The 24,619-nt window shown below is 43.1% G+C and overlaps 1 protein-coding gene across 2 annotated transcripts in view; it reads left to right on the forward strand.

The window, feature by feature from the left end:
* Window positions 1–24,619, forward strand: part of APPBP2 (amyloid beta precursor protein binding protein 2) — a 1,023,983-nt gene that overhangs the window by 491,336 nt on the left and 508,028 nt on the right. For both annotated transcript variants that reach the window (XM_044054555.1, XM_044054556.1), the window contains exon 6: window positions 14,789–14,878. In XM_044054555.1, coding sequence (XP_043910490.1) covers window positions 14,789–14,878 — 90 coding nt within the window. The remainder of the gene's footprint in view (window positions 1–14,788; window positions 14,879–24,619) is intronic.

Below are 24,619 nucleotides of genomic sequence, written 5' to 3' on the forward strand. Positions count from 1 at the left end.
CACATACCTTGCTGTCGGTTTTGTGCTTTATTTAATCAGCGCACTATCCATCGTCAGTACATTTTTGCTTCACAATATTTCGGTTCTCGGTTTAATTATCCAGAAATTACGTCTGTTAGCCATCCGACTATGGGAATACCGAAAAAATGCAAAGAAAATGACAGAGACAGGCCATTGATGTCCAAAACTGCCAACAACGCTTCTCCCAAGCCAGTCGCCAGTACTCAGTGAGGCGCTTTTGCAGCCCCTGACACCAGCTACTTCTGATTCACAGGCTTCTACTGAGAATCATTTGGAGTCCAGTATGCTGCGAGATGCTTCACATATGGAACCCGCGGATGTCTCTACCTTGGATGGGTCCAGAGCCGCTGAGCAGGCACCGCTTCTGAAGGTGTATTCAGGCCTACAGACTTGCATATTAAACCGACTCCAACTTCAATGCTAAGGCCTAAATCTCGATCTATGTCTAGAAAACCAACGCCCAGGCCACATGTTCAGGCCCCTATGCCTAAAAAACAAATGATCAAAATGGCTGAAGATTTAGTTACTCTAATCAGGGGTAGTCAACCCCCCCCCCCCCTGCCTAGGATTGAATTTGACTATGAATCTTCTGAATAGGACTCTGTTATGCAGAGGATTCCATTCCCTCTGCTTCTCCGCCTGAGGATTTCTTTTTTGGGGAAACTGTACATACCTTAAGGGAGCATTTCCACTGGGAAAGTCAGGATTTCTCTGAATCCAAAAAGAGGCTTAGGGATTTCTTCCTTCATCCTCAACATAGGCCTTTGGCTGTACTTCCTGTACTAGATATTGTTGATGTGTTTTCGGAATCCAGTATGACCCCTGATTACTTGCCTCCAGCCCCTAGCTAACCAGACGGGTACTACAGGGTTCCCGAGTCCCACAAATTCCTTTTCAAAAATTCTGTTGCGGACCCTGAAACCATTTCTCAGAGGCCCAAGGGCATTAAGGCTTCTACTGCTAAAAATCCTCCCCCTTCTGATAGAGACTCCAGGGTGCTGGATAGATGGGGTAAAAAGGTTTATCCTTCTGCAGCCTTAGCAATCAGGGCTTTAAACTGTCAATTCCATATGCTAAAATATCAACAGCATATCATGGGACTGCTTACAGAAAATGATGCTGATTTCGACTGTGGAGAATAAAGATTTGCAGGTTTTATTGCATTCAGCTTAACAAGTTGGCAGACATACTTTGCAATGTGGTTTTGATTCTTTAGAGGCCTCTTGTAGGGCTGCTGTTACTGGGTTTGTGCTTAGAAGGCATGCTTGGCTTAAGGAGCAATCTCTGCCTGATCATGTTAAAGCAAAACTTTTAGATGCTCCTTTACAGCAGGACCGCCTATTTGGTAATAAGGCTGAAGAAGTTCTAATAAAGATGGAAGATAAAGCTAAATCTATGCAAACTGTGAAAGATTTCTTACCAGTGCAACCTCCTAGATTTAGTAGGCATTGGCCTACTAAGAACTGGTCCTTTCCAGCTCCTTCCTGAGCCACTACGGCCAAACACAGACATTCCAGAAGCACCAGGTTTTAGTCCCAAGGGACTTTCAGAACTAAGCAGTGGGGTGCTTCCACTTCTAAATCTGGAAACATCAAGGCACCACCCTATGGTAAACCGTGTCTATGACTTCCCTTTGAAATTACCAAGCACTTACCTCTTAGCCGCCCCTTTGGGGGGAAAACTGGCTCTTCATTCAAGAAACTGGCAACTTATAACCCAGGACAAATGGGTTTTAAATATAGTGTCCCAGGGATACAGATTTCATTTCCACACTCAGCCAACTCCATACGGGTGGCCAGATTTGCCCCCAAATCAGTGGGCAGAGGCTCAGAAACAAGTACTTTCCCTCCTAGACATGGGAGCTATTCTACTAGTACCAGAAGAGGAAAAGGGACAAGGTTTCTATTCCAGATTTTTCCTGGTACCCAGAAAAGACAAATCATGCCGTCCAACTTTGGACCGGTCTACTCTAAACAGCTTTCTGGACATTCCAAAATTCAAGATGCTGACTCTTCACCAGTTACTTCCTATGCTAGGCAAGGATGCCTGGTTGGCAACTCTCGACTTAAAAGAGGCTTACTTGCATATCCCAATCAGGGAATCTTGCAGAAGATTCCTACGCTTCAAAGTAAGCTGCATGCATTATCAGTTCTCTGCACTGCCCTTTGGCTTGTCTATTGCACCCAGGGTATTCAAAAAGTGCCTGGCTCCAGTAATTGCATTTTGCAGGCAAAGAAATATTCAAATATATCCATACCTGGACGATTGTCTAATTCAGGAAGAAAAACAGGCCATTCTTCTAAAACATCTGGCGTTTGTAAGAAGAGTTCTAACCTGTCTAGGGTACACCGTAAACAAAAAGAAATCTCAAATGGTACCCTCTCAAAAGATTACATTCATGGGTGCAAGCTTTACTACAACTGCTCAGATGGCTTTCCTTCCGCCAGAAAAGCAAATTCATTTGGTGACTTACTTCAAACAGGTGGCCACAAAAACCCTGCTGTCTGCAAGGCAAATACTGCAAGGTTTTGGGGTTCATGGCCTCCTGCATTCTTCCAATTCCATATGCAAGACTGCATATGAGGAAACTTCAGTGGTACGTAAAAAGTTTATGGAATCAACATTGTCACAGCCTGGAAACAATGATTCCTATCATACCTTGTCTGCACCTAGAGTTCCTATGGTGGGCAGAGGCCTGCCACCAAAACAAGAGACTGCCATTCACTCCACCCCCTGCCGCCCAAACCCTAACTACAGATGCATCAGACTATGCATGGGGGGCTCATCTGGCAGGGAAGTGCATTCAGGGCAAATGGAGCCCAAATCAAATGCACCTTCATATCAATCAAAAAGAAATGCTAGCTGTACAGAATGCACTGACAGCCTTCAAGGACTACCTTCGGCTAGGACAATTACTGATAAAGACAGACAACACCACGGTTATGTGGTACATAAACAAACAGGGGGGTACACATTCCTACCCCCTCAGCAGACTAGCCATGGCATTGTGGAACACGGCCTTGAGCTACCAAGTACAACTACAAGTTTAATTCCTGCCAGGAAAGCAGAATGTTCTGGCAGACGACCTAAGCAGAAATCTCATGGACCCTCATGAATAGAAACTGGAACCACAGATTTTCAACATGTTGACATGCAAATGGGGGAGCCCAGACATAGATCTTTTTGCCTCACCCCAGAACTATCAGTTGGACAAATTTTGCACAAGAACTTATCACAAAAAAAGCTTGGAAAGTGGATGCTCTGTCCTTCAGCTGGAAAAACGTATCAGTCTATGCCTTTCCCCCTCTGCATTTGCTCTCCAAAGTTCTACTAAAAGTCAAACTGGACAAACCAAAAATTATTTTGATTGCTCCAGACTGGCCTCGCCAACACTGGTACCCACTCCTGCGCAGTGTGTCACACATTTCTCCGTGGCACCTGCCTCAGACACCTTCCTTACTGTCTCAGCAGGAGAACCAAATTCTGCACCCTCAGCTCCAAACATTGAATCTTGCAGCTTGGCTAATCACTTAAATTCCCCCTTAGCATCCCTCAGCAAACCTGTGATGGATGTCATTTTGGAGGCGAGAAGATCTAGCACTAAAAAGTCTTATGCTGACAAATGGAAAAGATTCTGTGCCTGGAATCAGTCTCAAGGGATTAGCACAGCAGTGCCCAATTTACCTCAGATTTTGCAATACTTAACTGAGATGCTTCACAAGGGCCTGTTTTTTTCTTCCATAAAAATCCATGCCTCAGCCATTTCAGCTCATTACAACACAGATCCCCCCTTCTCTCATCCTCTTCTAAAGCAGTATCTCAGAGGGGCCAAAAACTTGAGACCACCCAGGAGAGCTCCAACCCCTGCCTGGGACCTTAACTTTGTATTGGAGAAGCTCACTCTACCTCCTTTCGAGCCAGCTGCAACTGCAGACTTAAAATTTCTTTCCTGGAAAACAGCCTTCCTTTTAGCAATCACTTCAGCTAGAAGGATATCTGAATTACAGGCCCTTATGGCAGTGGAGCCTTTCATCATCTTTAATGTGGATAGGGTGTCACTCAGGACCAATCCATCATTCATGCCCAGTGTGGTATCCAGTGTGGCTCTTAATCAGTCCATTCATTTGCCAACTTTCTTTCCCAATCCACAGAACAAGGGAGAGCGGATTCTGTATTCATTGGATGTACACAGACAACTTAGATTCTATTTGGACAGGACTAAATCTCGAAGAAAATCTGAACAACTGCTGGTAGCATTTGCTGCAGGGGCAGAGGGGAAGGCTATTTCAAAGCAAACCATTTCTAAATGGATAAGCCATTGTATTCATTTCTGTTATAAGCACCATGGAAAACCTATCCCCCAGGGCTGCGTCTACTTCAGCAGCCTTTCTCAGAGGTGTTCCTACCAGGAGTATTCTAGAAGCTGCTACCTGGAGTTCAGTTCATGCTTTCACCAAGCATTATCACTTACCATTTTTTTTCTAAATCCAGAGCTGGCTTTGCCACTGCTGTTTTGCAGGGCTTTATAGCTGGTCCTAATGCTGTATGAATCCATCCTCCCAACCTTAGCTTTGGGAATCTACCCAAGTGTAATGACTGCAACAATGAAACACGATGAACATAGTACATTTGTGTACACTTACCATGAATGTAGATGTTCGAGTGTATTCACTGTTGCAGTCCTGGTTACCCTCCCTCCAGCCCCCTGTTTTTCTTTTACTATACCTCTTCTTTCTTTTACTATGCTTAAAAGCCTTTTTCGTGTATTTGCTTTTGTTTGGAGGTATATTTTTGTGTTTCCAATTTTATGTATGTATGTATATATATATACATATATATATATATATATATATATATATATGTGTGTGTGTGTGTGTGTGTATATATATATATATATATATATATATATATATATATATATATTTTTCTCCCCATTTGGGGGGCACCTGACATCTGGGGCAAGAAAAACTGATGTAATGACATTGGCTACATGTTTTATACCCCTGACGACCTGACATCATGGAAGAAGGGATAGCAACTGATGCAGGACCCAAAACTTTGTTAATCAGGCCAACTGAAGGCAACCTGCCAGCAGATTACCCAAATGTAATGACTGCAACAGTGAATACACTTCATCGTCTACATTTATGGTAAGTGTACACAACTGTACTTTTCCCATCCAGTTGTCCAAGTTGCACTTGAATTGAATTAGGGAGGAACTCTGCTTCACAAGGATGGGGAGCAGGGAATCTTTCATATGGGCAGGGTTTCACTCAGAACCAACCCTTCCTTCCTGCCTTCCTTCCTTCCTTCCTTCCTTCTGAAAGTGGCCCTTGAGAACAAAATCAGTGAATGTATAAATTTGCCGGTTCTTTCCCCAGCTGTTATAACAAAGGAGAGTATTGTGTGCATTCCTTGGATGTGCAGAGACCGTTGTGTTACTACCTTCACAGGACAAAGGATTTCAGAAAATCAGACCGGCTTTTTATCTCCTTTTCACATACCAAACTAGAACAAGCTGTATCCAAAGTTACTTTAACGAAATAGCTGGCTAGCTGCATTTCTTTCATGTATTCCAAATCTGGTGTTACCTTTCCAAGAACCCCAAAGGCTCATTCCACAAGGACCATAGCTACATCATTGGTGTTTCAAGCCAGAGCATCCATACATGACATATGTGCAGCAGTGACATGGGCTAACTCCCATACCTTTATCACTCATTACGAATTGGATCTGGTCTCCAGGGGTAGAGCATCATTTGGCTCAATGATGCTTAGAAATACCCTTCCTTAGTCCACCAAGGAAATAAGATAACTGGGGATTTTGTCCTGTCCATTGAGAATAACATGAATGTTGACAACTTCAGATAAAGAAGTTATGTACTTACCAAATGTTCCATCTGAGTTGTCAATTTTCATGTATCCTTAGCTCCCCACCCTCCATCCCCCCTACCTGTTCCTTTTGGAAGAACTGGTGATTTATACCTTATTTCAATCTGGATGATAATTTTTGATTCTGGCTGACCCAGACATGGTCCCTCTTTGAATACAACATCTTTCTTCCTTGCCGTCTTCTGCTTATTTTGTCAGCAAACTCGATCTGAGGTAATGAAATAGTTGCATTGTGGGTAGAGGGGTAAGCACAAGAGTTTTTGGTTGCCACGAGCTTTAGCAAGAGGCTGATTCACTTCAGAGGGATTGGATCCGATTCCATTCATTGAGGATACATGAAAATAGACAGCTCAGATGGAGCGTTATAGTGAGTACAAATGTATTTTTTATAAAAGGGGAGTACTGGTATCTTGGAAGAAAGCTGTGGTTCTTTGGTTCTTTTATTACCTAAAAAAATAAAGACCCTGCAGACCCAGCTTTATGTATACCCTTTTCAGTTTTAAATCATGATAATGTATGAAGCGTTTGGCATTCTCTTAGCTGGTATAGATAAATGTGTTGCCGAAATTGATAGACATGGTTCAGTTGGTCATTGGTGTTTTGTGGAAGGTTGGTGGCAAACATTTGACAACATTAATAGAACAGTGATGAACCAGAGGGAAGCAAAGTGTAAAAGAACTCCGCAACTGTTGGTGAGTCTTGATGCAGAGAAGGCACTCTATAGTTATGAGATTTTATGAGTGAGTAGGGCAGTGGTAGTGATTGTGATCCCTGCTAAAATAATGGGGCTTATTAGGAGGAAATATGAAGAGTCAGAGGCAAGAATTAAGGTGGGTGGTGTCCGCTTCAACAAGTTATGTTTGAACAGAGGAATTGAGTAGGTATGTCCTCTCTCCCCTTTATTTGCTTTATATTTAGAGCCATTGGCAAAGAAAATAAAGGGCTCTCAAATTCAGTGACACAACTGGTATGGTAATTAAGAAAAGAGTTTTTTTTTCTCAGATGATGTTTTGTAGTTGATGAATCCAGAAAAGGAGATTTCGATGTTGTGGAAAATTCTGAAACAGTTTAATTTTTTATTTAGGATATAAAATAAATGAAGCAGTGGTAAACTGTGTGCCTACATATGAATTGACCTAGCAATGCCAGTATTTATGGGGAAATGATAAAAATGTTTAGGTATATGCACTAAAAAGTATTCTGTTATGACAGCTAAGGAAATCTGTGAAGAGGCTAAAGTAAACATAATGCAAAAATAGTAAGATATAAGCAGTGAAAATCTTTTTAGTTCATTTAGTTTTATGTACATGTTAGGCATATTTTTATCAACCGGAGGAGGGTTTGTAAACCCTAATAAACATTTGAAAGTACTTATTTGGGTGGGGGAAGGGGCAAAATTTAAGTGGAGTAAGTTGATTGTCCCCATAGAACAAGGTGGTTTAGGATTGCCTGATTTGAAAGGATGCTTTAGAGCTACTCATTTAAGGCTTATTTACAATACACAAGTAGAAGGTTATAAATCAAATTGGAAAGTGATGATAACAGAATGGGGGAGTCTGCGAAGGAAGCAGAGAGATGCACAGCCTTAACCATACAGAAAATTGTATTCAGAAAATAGCAAAAAGTATTCTAAGAGTTAAGCTAACTTTGGAATGGGCAAAGGAGATTTTACCAGTAGAAATTACCAGAAGTAGCCCTATAGAAATAGGCAATAGGGGGCTGGACTTAACTGGAGTAAATTGACAAAGGAGTAAAGGTGTTGGGATCAAACAAATAGAGAGGAAAGGGTGATAGAGTAGGATACAGTTAAGCAAAAGTTTAGACTGCAGGCTGGTGACTGCCTTCCCTATAAGGTACTGATAAGACTGTAGGAAAGAAAAATGGAATGGGGAGTGCTAAGTGAAAGACCAGTTCTGGCAGAATTTTTGAGTCTAGAACAGAATCTGCTGTTAAAAATGGGATACGTAGATGGTATATAAAGTATTGTTTGGTAAGAATTACCCAGAGAATGTTTGAAAAGATAGGGAAGAGAGAATAAAAATGAGACATAAAGTAGAATAACTGGGGAGATCTGTGTGGCTCCGAAGTGTGAAACCAAGTACAGGTTTATAGTTTTTTTTTGGAAGTATTTGCATAGATATTTTTATGCTCCAAGTGGTCTTCAGAGTATTTTTCTCCGGTAGATAGCAAATGCTGTGGAGATATAATGGGACCGAGAGGTAATTGAGAACTTATTTTTTGGGAATGCAATGAGTTGACAAATTTTAAGATTTCTCTGCAGAGTACTTAAGTCAGAAATGCTGGAGAAGCAAGTGGTTCTCTTCCTAGTTGTTGGCCTTTTATTTATTCTTTCTTTCAGGAGGTGTAAATGCTTTTCAAAACAGAGTTACTTTTTTTAATTTATTTAATAGACTTTATTGCGTACAGCTATTTGTAGCCATGTTAAATAGTATTGATCACTTTAAAACAGAATTTTGTCTGGTTGTGTTTGAGGGAAGAGGTGTTATAGGTTCATAGGTTTATACTAGGCTATCTGCCCTAAGGCATTCATAAGCCTAGCCCAAAGTTTTGTGGCTTACGCCACCCCTTATATGAAAAAATACTGTACCCATTAGTTTGTTGTGCCTCTGTCCAGCAGTGACACAGAGATGATTCCTGGGGTAAACCTGCGATCTCCCATCCACAGGTCAAGATTTCTCTTGAACAGAGCCAGCGAGGTGCTCTGCCTCACATGGACCGGGATTTTATTCCACAGCATAGGGAGTCTCTGAATGATAAATCTATCCCTCCAGCACATCCTATTTATATCCGTGCTAAGGTTTAAGTCGCTTGCTCTAGTGGTTTTGGTGGATTTGGATTTTTTGAGGTGGAGCATGTCCATTAATTCCGGGTTGGACATGGCCTTGTATGTCAGGCACATGTCACCTCTGAGCAGACGGTATGCGACTGAATAGAGCTGGAGTTTCTTCAATCTGGCAGCATATGACAGATTTTGGAGTCCCTTTATCCTTTTGGTGAGGAACTTTTGGGGTCTCTCCAATTGCTGCAGATGTCGGGTGAGATACATCCCGAATGGGGCATTGTACACGATCATTGGTCTGATAAGTGAAGAGTACAGGGAACAATGACCTCACTAGATCTGGATGTGAATCCCTTCATGATCAGGTGGGCAATGTAGAAGGTCTTTCTAACCACTTTAGCAACGTGAGTGTCAAAAGAAAGGCCACTGTCAACCTGGGTCCCCAGGTCCCTGATAACCTCTTCTGTGCTTAGTGGATTGCCACCTATATGGTAGCTTGGGGTTACCTTGTTTTTCCTGAAGGGTATGACTATACATTTTTGGCGTTTAACTTCAGGCCATGGCTCTGGCACCAGCTATCTGTTTCCGTGAGTCCCTTCTGAAGGATATCCGTGTCCGATGCACTTTCCACTATGGCCCAGTTTGCGGTCGTCTGCAAACTTTGTCAGCCAAAGTCCTCCCATGTTGGCCTGTACTTCTGAGAAGTAGATGCCGAACAAAAGGGGCCAAGGACCGAGCCCTGTGGGACACCACTTGTGACCGGCTTGGAGTCTGACATAGCGCCAGCAACTCTAACCCTGTGGGTTCTGTCCTTAAGCCAGTTTGCAACCCATCTTGTGACATATGGGTTTACATTTAAGCTGGTAAGTTTTTCTACAATACCCGAGTGGTATTGTGTCGAAAGCCTTTGCAAGGTCAAGGTAGGCTGTATGGACTGCCTTTCCCTCATCAATGGCCTTGGTGACTGTTTCGAAGAAGTCGACCAAGTTCAAAAGGCATGATCTGCCCTTGACGGCCAAACTGGGTCGGGTCCAATGTCTGCAAGTCCCCTATATCTTTGTTTATGAGCTCCATTATGATCCTCTCCATAGCTTTGCAGACTAGACTTGTTAAGCTTATGGGGCGGTAATTACCAGGGTCCGTAGAGGCACCGCCTTTGTGGAGTGGGACCACAGTTGCCTACGCCACTCCTTGGGCACTTATCCTGTGGTAAGGCTGAGATTAAACAGCTGCCTTATGTGCGGATTTAATTCCTCATTTAGCTCGTAGCACACAGCCGGGGACACCATCCGTCCCATTTATGCTGTGTTTTTAGCTTTAGAGAGAGCAGTTTTCACCTGCGCATTTGAGATGTCTGGGAGGCTACAATCCGCTAGGATAGTTATCTCTACTTTAGGAGAGCGAGAGGGAGGTGATGTTTGCATTGGAGCTGTCTGCCAGTTTGTTGTGAATGTCTGTGGGTTCAGTGATTTTGTATCATTTTGGACTAATTCTGAGCATATCTGGGAGTTTCCACCCAGGTTCCTAACATAGCTGAAAAAGGCCTTATGATTGTCCTTTGAATCCATGGCAATTTTTCTCTCAAAATTGGCCTTAGTTGATTTTATGAGTGCTCGTATTTTTTTACTAATAATGATCAGGGGTGACTTCCCTTTTATGGATTTTGTTCTATCATGTAATAGCTTTCTCCTCTTATTGTAAAGTTTGTTAATGGCTGGGGTCCACCAGACTGGATGTTTGCCCTTTGTGGAAAGAGTCTTGGTTTTATTTGGGATTGCCTGATCCATGCAGTCCTGGAGGTGTTCATAGAAGGCATTTGTAAGGGCTTCCGCAGCTTGGGTTGTGGTTTCCACTGGCTCAGGGCCCTTGAAGGATACCACACCAGTCTTGAGTAGTGTGAAGTTTGCTTTAGAGAAGTTCTTCACTGTGGTCTTTTTTGTTTGGGGTGGGGGCGGGATGTGGATTTCCAGTGAGATTAGTTTATGATTAGATCTCACCAGTGGGGGATATACTTCTGGTGTGGAGCATTTTGTCCCCATGTTTGTGATCATGAGATCTAGTATATTTTCTCCTCTCGTGGGAACAGTGACTAGCTGTTCCATGGCATTTGAATTTATGAACTCCAGGAACCGTTGGGCTAGAAAGTTAGGACTTGAGTAATGTTCCCAGTCTATATTCGGGTAGTTGAAGTCACCCAATATGATGGTGTTTGGAGATACATTTATACCCTCCAGTGTCTTCAGGAAGGCTGTGTGGGGTTCCTGAGTTTGAGAGGGTGGCCTGTAGCATGCTACAATTTGTAGAGCAGTTTTGCTTATGGTTAGTTGCACCTGGATGGTTTCCAAGCTTTGCGTTGCCACCAACCTGGAGGTGTGGGTATCCTTTATGAATATGGATACACCCTCCTTTTGTGGTATGGTCCGGGTTTTGGGGCCGGAACGCATGATATGAGGTAAAACCTAATAGTGCCGGGTGCTCTCAGGAGCCTTGAACCAGGTTTCAGTTACAGCACAGACATCGATGTTCTCCATACTGAGAAGGGCCTCGACTCATGCATTTTGAGATTCAGACTTCTGGCATTGAGCAGCATTACCCTCAGTTTCTTCCCATTTTGTTTTCTAGGGTGGTAGGTTTAGAATTTGAGCCTTGCCTAAAAAGGCACTATGGGGTGGCAAGAGCCTTAGCCAATATCCGGAATCCCAGGGTGACAGGTGCAAGCCGTCCCTCATGAGCAGCGTGGCTTGTCAAGCATGTCATCCCAGGCAGACAGACACTGGATCCCCTTTGAATGACACCAGACATTAAGCCAATTGTTAAAGCTGATCATCTTGTCTCTATATTGTGGCATCATTCTTGGTGAAGGAAGGTTACTGCTCAGGGTCAGGGTCATACCTGCCTGGGCTACATAATCAGAGAGCTCCTCTATGTCTCTTTTCATGTAGTCCAAGGAGGTACGTCTCAGGTCGTTCACACCAGCATGGACAATGACTGTGTCATATTTGTACTTGCCTTGGAGTGACCAGAGTGCTTGTGTTATGTGGCGGATTCTAGCGCCCTATAGGCAGCTTACTGTGACCCTCTCCTTGTTCTGCCTGGTGAGTGGGACGTCAGTGTATCTGACTATGGAGTCACCTATGACAAGTATGTTTGGTGTTGTATTTGGCCTTAAGGGCTGTGACTGCTTTGCACACTGATTTTGTGGTTTATGTGTTGCTTGTGGGGTGTCTTGAGGTAGCAGTTGTTTGGGTGTCTGCTTTGGAGGCCTCTGCTGTTTAGGTAAATTTTTCTCAGAGCCTCCGAGTATGTCTTTGTGTGTTTGTGTTTGATTCAGTGGTGTGGTAGCATTATGTGAGGCTGGTTTTGTGGTGTGTGTAGTTGCCTTCTCCTCCTGTCTGGTCTTGCCAGTCCTGAGTTGAGAGAGCTCAGCCTCCAGTTTGGCTAAATAGCTGCATCTCTCGCAAGTATTTGTGTTATGTGGGAGGAGGAGAGGGTTTTCTGTGTACATGAGGCAGTTATAACATTGCCTCAAGATTCCCAGATTCACCAGCTAGACCGGAGAGGAGATTGACAACTGACCTTTGGACATGCTAGAATAATATTGGGAATTCCTTAATAATTGAAAACAAGGGCCAGTGGGGAGTGAGGGTGTAGTGCTTTTAATTTTTAGTGCTGACTTATATAATTGCTTTAGTGAGCAAGTGCCAGGTAACTTGAGTGCAATGTGTTACAAGTAACTAAATGCAAAAACGACAAACAGTAACTTTCTTTCAAGTGAAACAAGGAAATAAGTACAGTAAGCAATGCAGATATCACTAGTGATCTACAGAAGCTGAGAAGTATTAGGTGGAATTAGCGTTCCAGGAAATAACAAGCAAACAAACAACAAGCATATAAACAAAGCTAGATTCAGCAGGCCTGGATCTAGTCTATGCTACAGCAAACAAGGTGTACCAATTTCAGTAAGATATAGTTCAGATATTCAGGCACTATAAACCTTTAACCAGAAATTCCCAGCTCAGAAGGGCAGAGTCCAGCCTCTTCTCCCACAAGAGTGCAGACCACGAACCTTCTTAATGTAAAATAACTGGCCTGAAGCCCAAGTGCTTAAACCAGAACTAATACACTTGGACACTGGGCTCTCAATCAGCAGTTCCCAACTTAGAAGGATGAAAGCTACCTGTCCTGCCACCACAGTGCTTGCCACAAACCTTCCTAATGTAAAACAACTGGTCTGAAGCCCAAGCCTTTTTTTAACACTTAACAGAATTTGAGAATGGATTATCCCATGAGTGCTGGATGAGTGTTTCAGGTGGTAGAATAAGAATAATAGATTAACTAGAGTATCGGGCAGCAAAAAAAAAAAAAAAAAAAGATAGGTTAACTAGGATATTTGGTATAAAAAAAAATGTTTCAGAGGAATTCAGGATATAATTGAGCAACTTCAAGGTTTTATAGAGTGCATAGTATGGAACATTAAGATTTGAAGGCATTAAGGAGGAGGCAGTAGGTTATTTTGTGCACAAAAAGGAAAATTGGCTATGCTCAAGAGGCCCACAAGAGCAGCTAGCCTAGTACTTGGCTATGAACCTAGGCTTAAGGTAGATTAAGAAGATTTTTAATTTCAAGATATTTCAAGGTAGAAGTGAGCAAAAGTAATGGGATACCAAAAGTGCTAAGAAAAACATGTTTATGTATGTAGTGTAAGTTTTTGTCTGCAACAGGTGATAGTTAATGCAGATAAAAATAAGTGTGCTAAAGCAACTGCTATCATTTGACACAGAAAAAACTTCGTTATAAAATGTTTGTGTGCATGTTGAACTTCCTGCTAATGAAAACTGGGTTGATGTAATATAACCACACAATGCACGAGTAGTAGTCCAGGATTTGTGGCCAGGAATTACAAACAGTGGTTATTTGTAAAGTAATGAACATGAAAATGATAGATATTGTAAATATTGCAGTAATAAATGTCTGGAAAAAGATGTATGGAAAATGTATGATGTTAATGAAGGTATTAAAAAAGGGAGTGAAGAGTATGAGATAAGAGAAAAGGCATTGTGGGTATACGTCCTTTTGAAAATAATGGAGTGAACGTATGGGAAAGGTGATTTTTTTTTTTAAGAATGTTTCTGTGTATGAAATAATGATGATACTTTTCTGTTTATGAAATGTTTTGTGTACGTGTTTGATATGTTAATTGTATACATTACCTATCCATTCAGTTTCTAAACTGCTTGCCTGGTTAATGTTAAAAGTGTCAAGTTCAGCAGGATAGGCCAGACTTCATTCTCCTCAGCAGCAGTCTTCAGCTCCTCCTGTGGTATCCCCAGAAATTCTTAGACAATCTGAGAGATGTAGTGCATCAAGTCACTGTTGTGGGTCCCTCCCAGGTGCTATGTGGCACACCTCCTGTGAGAGGCCTTCAGACTACTTCCTTATATGGCAACCTGACCGGCTCAATTGGCTCTTTTGAAACTTTAGAAACGGTGACTGTTAGAGAACATCTTGGAGTACTGGGTTGGGTTCAGTCTAAAGAAGATATTTGGAACCATATGGAGTCTGGTGTGATGCCAGTCAAATTGCATTCAGGAGTGAGACTCATGATTAATTAAAAAAATATGTTTATTGAGAAGTGCAATATTCTTAACTTGCCATTTGCCCCAGCCACTTACTGAGGTAGTTGGGAAATCTGTTTAATATTTCCTCATGAGGGCTTGAATCGGACATTGTAATAGACCAGAGGTAGTACATTAGCTAACATGCAAAGTAGCTAGTTTTAATACATGTGCTGTATGTTGTGAAAATTTGAATGTGCAGAATTTTGGTGCTGTAAATTTTTAAGCCACTTGAAAGTTTTGATGCCATTGGTTTTGGGGGAAGGGGCTCAACTGTCAATGTACAGTACATGATTTACAGTAGATCTAAGTAGAAAAAGTTGAGTACCATGCAGTGTGATGCATTGGCGATGTGGAGACTCCAGGTACAGTGTAAATTTTTTGGTCACTAAGTTGTGTATTGTGAAATGTAGTTTTATTTATATAGATCTAAGTTTGAATGTACTTTGATTTCTGTACAGGCTTACAAGTGGTGTATAGAAGCTATGAAAGAAATAACACATGGTTTACCGGTGAAAGTTGTAGTAGATGTTTTGAGGCAAGCTTCAAAGGTAAGTTATGAGATGGTTTTCTTAGCTGGTTATTTATTGTGAGTACCCTGCAAAGCAGTTAATTATTCCTTTCTTAATATGGATCACAGTTACTGTGGCAGTTTAAAAGGAACATTAAGAAAATAAAGTGTAATTTTATTTAAGCACATTAAACCTCCCATTTTAAAATATGATCCCTTTAAGTTAAATTAAAACACATTGTCAAGTTAATGGTGCAGTACCTTACAAGTTGTCATACAAAATGCATAAATATTGGTAAGATACAATATCAAGGTTAAAAAAGTCACAACGTGAAAACTGTGAAGCAAGACAATGTGATAAACAGGCAAAGATGTATAATGTATCCTTCAGCCTTAGAAAACAGTACTACATTATTATGCATAAGTTAATTATATGTACTTGAATTTGGAGCAAGTTAATGGAGTTATCTGATGTTGTCAGTCTCCATTTATCCCATGGCTTGTGGGTTTGTTTTCGAGCACTGGAACTGACTCGGAAGAACCAAAAACTCTTGAGCTTAAGTCTTACCTAGAATGCTCCTTTGCAATTTACCTTCAATCTTGTTTGCTGCTTTCCTGTTAGAGACCAGAAGTTTTTTTTTTTTTTTTTAAATAGTTATTGTGGAATTTCCTTAGTAGCCTGCCCTGTCTCCGATAGCTTTTACATCTCCTCCCCGCTTTCCCTTATACACTTCGGTATACTCTGTACAACCATCGTTAGTAGTCTTATTTCCTTTTTCCTCTTGTTTAAAAAAAAAACAGAGAGAGGATGGTACTAGTTTTCGTTTCCTTTTCTACACTTTGCTTTAGTTTCATCTTCCATTCTGGTAGTTTTCTGTACCTTCGTGTATTCCTTTCTACCATTGTTGGTAGCCCATTTTCTTTCCCCTATCTCTGCCTACCTTTTTCACATTTTAGTGTGTCTGTGTGTGTCTGTGTGTGTATGATTCTTGTGGGTTGAGTCATGGCCGATAAAGGTACCACCAGGTTTAAGAAATGCCTGGAGTGTAACCACAAACTGCCCAATTCTGATGGGCACTCACTTTGTGTTTGGGCCCAGTGCATTTACAAGATGATTGTTCAGTTTGTCATAGGTTCATAGCTTGGTACTAGGCTATCAGCCCTAGGGCTTATACAAACCTAGCCATAACAATTACCTGGCTATTTCTTCCCAGAGTATTTACTTCCCTGGTTTTAATTACCAGGCCATGGTGGAAAGGAAGAATACATTTTTACTAAAGGGGATGATAAAATCTTCTTTTGAGGAGGTCTTATTTGGTCTTTTTAGTAAAAGCAAAATGGGTGTTTCTGTTCTTCCTCATCCTCAAAACCTGACAAACATAAGAAGTGGAGTCTTTCGGTGCCCGCTTCTCCCTCGGCTCTGATGGCCAAAAGACTTAAAACTTTGTTTCCCTCTACCAGTGTGGAACTGCCAGTTACTTCAAAAGACACTTATTTACCAACATCGGCACCAATTAGTGTCTCCTACATTGGTGCTGAAGTTGTCCGTGCAGACACAGGACCAGACAATGGAACCAACATTCTCCGTGCCATCTCCCATTATGGTACCGTTCTCTTCGGTGCCAACTGGAAACGTTGAATCTTCCTTCCTTGATCTTCCTAGGGTCAGATACTCCCCATCCGTAGATCCCTTTGCAGGTCAAGTACTTAGCCCCTTTTTGGAAAGACATATCTCCCTCTAACCAGTCACTTCTTTCCACCAAGAGTCTGACAGAAATGAATGTGTTGAGGTTGGTGGATCAGCTCCTTGCGGCAAGGGGACTTTCAGTATGTCCTTTGTTCAAGCCCCTTCTGGATCTGGAGCCCTTCCTTCTGCAACTCCACCTAGTCTTCCTCTTCTGACCTCCTCAGAGGCCTTAGAGATCCTGGCTCCAATTTTCCTGGTGCCGGCTGCTTCGGTTCCAGTGAAATCTTCATTTCTGGTTCCAGTTTCTACCCTGAGTTCTTCATCTCTTTCAGATCTGGAGAACTGTTGGGGTTGTGGCTGCGCTGTTGGTTCTGGGGGGCAGGGCTTGACTCCATTTTTTCAAAGCCGTCTCTGTACCTCGGGGCTTTAGCAAGCATTGAATCTACTCCTGCTTCAGCTTTGGGGGCAATTTCTTTGGAGCAGTGAGGGACCATTGTTCCGAGGCAGTCTTTATTGGTTTCAGACTCCCTTTCCTCTTCAGGAAAGACCAGCTTTCCAGTCCATGGAGGGGGACCTGTCCACTGTTGGCATCCAGTCGGCTCTTCCCCTTGGCCAGAGCCTCAACAAATCCCAACCACCTGGACAGCAAGCACAGAAACTACAGAAGTCACCTATTCAGGGTTTATCCTCTTCTGATACCTACCCAGATCATCTCACTGCGAAGGTCCCTCAGAGGAGGAAGTGTATGAGGAAACACCTAAATTCCCTAGAGGATTCCATCACAGAAGACACTGATTTTGATGGAGAGGGTTTCCCACGGTCACCCCTGAAGACATCTCCTTTGGAGACATCCTTGAGTTCCTTAAACTAAGGGGTGCTGCATGTCCCAAAAGTCCTCTTCAGAGGAGTTAGTGTGCCTGCAGGCTTTCGGCAGTCAACCATCTACCTCTCGGGTAACGGCACCCGCTGATGAACTGATGAAGTTGATCTCGCAGCGGTTGTAGAAGGCTCCTGACACCAAGGAACCCATCCTCAAGAGGCCAGACAAAATTCTTACTGGACTTGAGGACCATCAGTTTTCATAGGTAGGTACTAGGCTATTAGCCCTAGGGCCTATATAAGCCTAGCCAAAAAGGTACCCTGGCTTTCACCACCCAAGAAAATGATTTTCCTGTGCCCCTGTTGAGCAGAGCCGCAGAAGTGATCCCTGGCGTGAATTACCCATTTCTCATCCAGTCATCAAGATTTTTCTTGAAGAGTGCTAATGAGGAGCTCTTTTTGACATAAATAGTCTGTTCCAGAGTGTGGCAAGTCTCTGGGACAGGAATCTATTCCTCTAGCGTGTTCTATTTATTTTGGTGACAAGGTTTAGGTCCCTAGAGCATGTAGCTCGGAGGGATTGGGATTTCTTTTAAGTGGAGCATGTCCAACAGCTCTGGGTTTGACATAGCTTTGCATGTTAGGCAGAGATTGCCTCTGAGTAGGCTATATGCAATGGAGTAAAGATGGAGTTTTTTGAGATGGTCTGCGTAGGGCATCTGTTTGAGGCCAGTAATCCTCTTTGTGAGGTATTTCTGTGGCCTTTCCAGTTGTTGTAGATGTTTGTGAGGTACATATCAAAAGGGGCGTTGTACTCTATAAAGGGTCTAATGAGTGAGGAGTAGAGGGGAACAATGACTTTTTTTCTGGATGAGAAACCTTTTGTGATGAGGTGAGCCACGTAGAAGGATTTCCTGACCACTGTGGCGATGTGATTATCAAAGGAGAGACTACTGTCCACCTGTGTCCCAAGGTCTCTTATCACACTTTCAGCGTTAAGGAGACTACCACTTATGTGGTAGTTCATGGGTACAGAGTTTTTACCAAAGGAGATGACGATACACTTTTTTGGCATTGTGCTTCAGGCCATGGCTTTGACACCAGGCATCTGTCTCAGGCCCTTTTGTAGTATCTCCACATCATTAGGAGTTTCAATTATGGCTCCTAGTTTGCAGTCATCTGCAAACTTTGTTAGCCAAAGACCGTCTTTGTTAGCCTGTACTCCAGAGAAGTAGATACCAAACAGGAGAAGACCCAGGACTGAACCCTGTGATACTCCACTTGTCACTGGTCTGAAGTCAGATTTGGAGTCTGCTACTTTCACAGTGTGGGTTCTGTCCGTGAACCAGTTGGCAAACCATCTTGTGACATAGGGATTTATACCTAGTTTAGTGAGCTTATCTATAATTCCATTGTGGGGGATGGTGTCAAAAGCCTTGGCGAAATCTAGATGAGCTGTGTGAACCACCTTACCCTCATCTATGGCTTTGGTGACTGCTTCAAAGAAGTCAGTCAGGTTTAGGAGACATGATCTGCCTTTTATAAACCTAAACTGGGTAGGGTCCAGAGTTTGGAGATTACCAATGTCTTTGCTTATGAGTTCCATGATGATATGTTCCATGGCCTTGCAGACCAGGCTCATCAGGCTAATGGGGCGGTAGTTCCCAGGGTCCATCATTGGCTTCCCCTTTGTGGAGTGGGATAACTGTCGCTGTGTGCCATTCAGTTGGGCAGAAAGCCTGAGATGAGGCTATGATTGAACATGGTGCTTGGGTAGGGTGCCAGTTCATTCTGTAGTTTGTGTAGAACGCAGCCTGGGATATTGTCAGGTCCCTTGGATGCTGTGTTCTTGGCTTCGGAGAGTGTATTTTTTACCTGTGCAGCCATGATTACAGGAACTTTGCATTCTTCCGGTATAGAGATGGGCTCTCTAGGGGTGAGAGGGGGGTAAAGTTAGCACTCACTGAACCTATCTGCCAGGATGTTGGCAATATCAGTTGGTTCTGTATATTTAGTGCCATTGTGCTGTAACTTGGAGCAGATCTGAGTGTTGCCATTTAGATTCTTGACATAGCTATAGAATGCTTTGTGATTGTCTTTAGAGTCTGTGGCAATTTTGTTTTTGTAACTAGCTTTGGAGGATTTTATGAGGGATCTCAGCTTCTTACTGAGGTTGACCAGGGAGTTCCTCCAGTCATGGGATTTTACTGTCTTTGCAACAGTTTCTTTCTTTTGTTGTAGAGTTTATTTATGGCAGAGAACCACCAGATTGGCTTCCTTTTTTTTGGAGGATAACATCTTGGTTCTGTTAAGGATAGCATGATCCATGCACTCGTGTAAGTGCTTATAAAGTGCATTTCTGTTGGATTCAGCAGTCGTACCTCTATTATCCGTCTGCATGGGTGTCATGAAGTTTGAAACTTCTGTCTTAAGAAGTGTGAAGTTGGCTTTGGAGAAGTTTTTTACGGTAGTTTCCCTAATTGGGGGAGGGGGCGGGATGTGGATGTCTAGGGTGATTAGCTTGTGGTCGGATCTGACCAACGAGGAATTGACCTCTGGTGTGGAATACTGGATGTTCGTGTTTCACTGTTGCAGTCATTACTCTTGGATTATCCTGCTGGCAGGCTACCTGCAGTCGGCCAGAATTACAAAGTCTAGGTCCGGCATCGGTTGCGGACACCTCTTCCCTGACGTCAGTGCGCCAGGGATATAAAAGATGAAGCTGACGCCATTTTCTTCAGTCTTTCTTGCCGCGCAGTGCCCGAAGCAAAAGCAGTTCGCAAGTGCCGGTCGGCCGACTCCTGAGTTTTTCAAATCTGAATTTCAGAACCAAAGTCTTAATTAAAGCTAAGTACCCTGTTGAGGAAACTTTTTTCTTGCTCCAGACCGATGTCAGAAAAAGTTAACAACTTTATTTCTTGTGGGAAGCAAATACCTCATAAGGATTTTCACTCTTACTGTATTCCTGGCCTAGGCCCTGATCACAATGTTGCTAGCTGTCGGTTTTGTGCTAGATTTAACCAACGCACTATCAAGCGTCGGTTCGATTTAGCATTTCATTACTTTGGCCGAAGATTTAATTATATAATGCCGTCAGACCAGCCGACAACCGGAGTTTACAAAAAACGCAAGGAAAAGGATAGGCTTCCGAGGTCCAAAACCGACGACGAAGCCTCTGCTAGGCCAGTCGCCGGTTCACCAGTTCTCAGTGAGGCGCTTTCGCAGCCCCTGGTGCCCGCTACCTCAGAGCCACAGGCCGCTTCCGACTCCCACGTGGAGCTGACTGGGCCTCTGGATACTCAAGGTATTGGACACTCGGAAATCATTCCCTCAGATGGGTCCGGAGCCGCTGAGCAGGCATCGGCTTCTGAGGGTGTTTTCAGACCTGCACAACTATATATTAAGCCATCTTCAGCTTCAAAGACCAAGACTAAAGCAGCTCTAAAGACAAAGAAACAAGTACAGCATTCTCCTACTCAGACTTCCATGCCTAAAAAACAGATGCTCAAAATGGCCGAAGACCTAATTACTTTGATCAGGGGCTCCCATCCTCCTCCAGATAAGAGGCCTAGGCAAGAGACAGAATATGATTCTGCTGATCAGGTTTCTATTTCCTCTGATTCCTCTTCTGAACAGGATTACTCCATGCTTCCCTGTGAGGATTCTGATGCTGAAGAATCCATCCCTTCAGCCTCTTCTCCTGAGGATTATTCTTTTGGGGAAACCCTGCATACCATGAGGGAACATTTCCACTGGGAGAGCCAAGATTATTCTGAATCTAAGAAAAGACTCAGAGACTTTCTGCTATTTCCTCAGCACAGACCCCTTGCTATTCCACATTGTAGTTGATGTATTTTCAGAGTCCGGCCTGTCCCCAGACTCTTTACCCCCTGCACCTGCTAAGCCAGACAGATACTACAGGGTCCCAGATTCTCATAAATTCCTGTATAAAAACCCCGCTGCTGACCCAGAAACTATATCTCAGGGTCCCAAAGGGGTTAAAGCTTCCACTGCAAAAAACCCTGTCCCCTCTGATAGGACAGATGGGGAAAAAAGTCTATACTTCTGCCACCCTGGCTGTAAGGGCTTTAAATTGTCAGTTTCATATGCTTAAATATCAGCAATATGTAATGTCACTGCTCCAACAGAAATTGTTGACAAATACTGAATGTTCAGAGAACAAGGAATTGCAGGATTTATTGTATGCAACTGAACTAGTGGGAAAGCATACTTTGCAATGTGGTTATGATTCACTGGAAGCCTCTTGCAGGGCTGCTGTTACAGGTTCTGTTATTAGAAGGCATGCTTGGTTAAAGGAACAGAATCTGCCTGATCATGTTAAAGCAAAATTATTAGATGCACCATTACAGCATGATACTTTGTTTGGTACTAAAGCAGAAGAGGTGTTGAAAAAATGGAGGATAAAGCAAAATCCATGCAGACAGTGAAGGATTTCTTACAGATACAGCCACCCAGGTTTAGTAGAAACTGGCCATCTAAAAATTGGTCCTTTCCAGTGTCAGACAGGCCACAAAGAGGCAGATACAGGCATCCCAGAGACAGATCTCAGCCCCAAGGCTTATACAGGCCTAAACAATGGGGTGCTCCTACCTCCAAAAGCGGAGAAGACAAATCACAACGTTACAGGATACAGTCCCAATGACTTTACTCTACCAGATCCAAGCACTTTTCTTTTGGCTTTCCCCTTAGTGGGAAAACTAGCACTTTTTTCATCAAATTGGCAAAGGATTACCCAAGACAAATGGGTCCTGAACATAGTGTCCCAAGGCTACAGGTTCCATTTTCACACTCTACCAAGGTCAAAAGGTATGCCAGACCTGCCACACAATCAATGGGCAGAGGCACAAAAACAAATTACAGCCCTCATGGACATGGGGGCCATTCAGCAAGTACCACAACAAGAGCAGGGTCAAGGATTTTAACACAGACTTTTCCTAGTACCCAGAAAGGACAAAACCTGGAGACCAATACTGGACCTGTCTATACTAAATACGTTTCTGGAAGTTCCAAAATTCAAGATGTTGACTCTACAGCAGTTACTGCCCATGCTGGGCAAGAAGGCTTGGCTCGTAACTTTGGACTTAAGAGGCATACCTGCATGTCCCAATCAGACAATCTTGCAGAAGATACCTCAGATTCATAGCTGGCTCAATGCATTACCATTTCTCTGCACTGCCTTTTGGCTTACCTACTGCGCCCAGGGTCTTCACAAAATGCCTGGCACCAGTAATTGCATTTTGCAGACAAAAAGGAATTCAAATATATCCCTACTTGGACGACTGCCTAATTCAAGCAGAGAACAAAGACATTCTTCTAAAGCATCTGGCATTTGTAAAAAGATTACTAATTGGCCTAGGGTACACAGTAAACGAAAAGAAATCAAAACTAGTGCCTTCTCAAGAGATAATATTCCTGGTAGCAAGCCTAAATACAACTGCCCAGATGGCTTATCTCACGCCAGATAAACAAAATCAACTGACCACTTACTTCAAGAATTTGGCAACAAAAACCCACTTATCTGCAAGGAAAATCCTGCAGGCCTTGGGTTTCATGGCATCCTGCATTCTACTAATTCCATATGCCAGACTGCATATGAGGAAACTACAATGGTATCTAAAAAGTTTTTGGACTCAGCATTGCCACAGCCTGGAGATAGTAATTGCACTCATTCCCTGCCTGCAACAGGAGTTTCGATGGTGGGCAGAAGCCTGTCACCACAACAAGGGTCTGCCATTCAGTTTACCCACAGCCAGACAGACACTGACAACGGATGCATCAGATTATGCCTGGGGGGGCCCATATGGCAGGAAAATGTATTCAGGGCACATGGCCTGCAAACCAGATGCATCTTCATATCAATCAAAAAGAGATGCTAGCTGTTCAAAATGCCCTGACAACTTTCAAGGACCTGCTTAATCCAGGACAGTTACTGATAAAGACAGACAACACTACGGTCATGTAGTACATAAACAAGCAGGGAGGTACACATTCCTACCCCCTCTGCAGACAAGCAGTGACCTTATGGGACTCAGCATTGGCTTTTCAAGTTCACCTGCAAGCACAATTCCTGCCAGGAAAAACAAATGCTCTGGCAGACGAACTAAGCAGAAACCTCATGCATCCCCACGAATGGAAACTGGATCCACAAGTCTTCAGCATGATAATAAGGAAATGGGGATGCCCAGACATAGATCTATTTGCCTCCCCTCACAACTGCCAATTGCAGAGATTTTGCACAAGGATTTATCACAAGCAAGCATGGAAAGTGGACGCCCTATCCTTCAGTTGGAAAAATCTAACAGTATATGCCTTTCCCCCACTGCCTCTCCTTCTCAGAGTACTCCTAAAGGTCAGACAAGAGAAGCCAAAAATGATACTGATTGCACCAGACTGGCCACGCCAGCACTGGTGCTCAATCCTAAAGAGCTTGTCTCAAGGTCCAGTATGGATACTGTCTCAAACTTCTCACTTGCTGACCCAACAAAACAATCAGATTCTGCACAGCCAACTCAGGACCTTAAATCTGGCAGCATGGCGGATAATGTAGCCATTCAGAACACTCCTCTTTCAAAAGCTGTTATGGATGTTATCTTGGAGGCCAGGAGGCCCAGTACCGGAAAATCTTATGCAGAAAAATGGAAGAGATTCTGTGCTTGGAACCAGGAACAAGGCATTGACACGTGTGTACCAAATATCCCTCAGATTTTACAATACCTAACTGAGATGCTAAACAAAGGCCTTTCTTTCTCATCTATTAAGATTCATGCCTCTGCCATTTCAGCCCATTACAATACGGAACCACCTATGTTTTCTCATCCTTTACTAAGGCAGTACCTTAGTGGGGCCAAAAACATTAGGCCTCCAAGGAGAGCACCAATTCCGGTCTGGGACCTCAATTATGTTTTGGAAAAACTCATACTGCCTCCTTTCGAGCCAGCATCAACAGCAGATATAAAATTCTTATCCTGGAAAACAGCTCTGCTCCTAGCAGTAACCTCTGCAAGGTGAGTCTCGGAGCTACAAGCAGTCATGGCTGTGGAACCTTTCATCATTTTTCATCCAGACAGGGTTTCTCTGAGGACAAACTCTACATTTATGCCTAAGGTGGTGTCCAGTGTGGCCCTCAGCCAAACCATTCACTTGCCAACCTTTTATCCTAATCCACAGAACAAGGGTGAGAAAATTCTGCATTCTTTGGACATACACAGGCAGTTACGATTCTACTTGGACAGAACTAAAGCTTTCAGAAAGACT

The sequence above is a fragment of the Protopterus annectens genome, chromosome 13.part0, assembly GCF_019279795.1.
Source record: "Protopterus annectens isolate FY-2018-M chromosome 13.part0, PAN1.0, whole genome shotgun sequence".
NCBI lineage: Eukaryota > Metazoa > Chordata > Ceratodontiformes > Protopteridae > Protopterus > Protopterus annectens.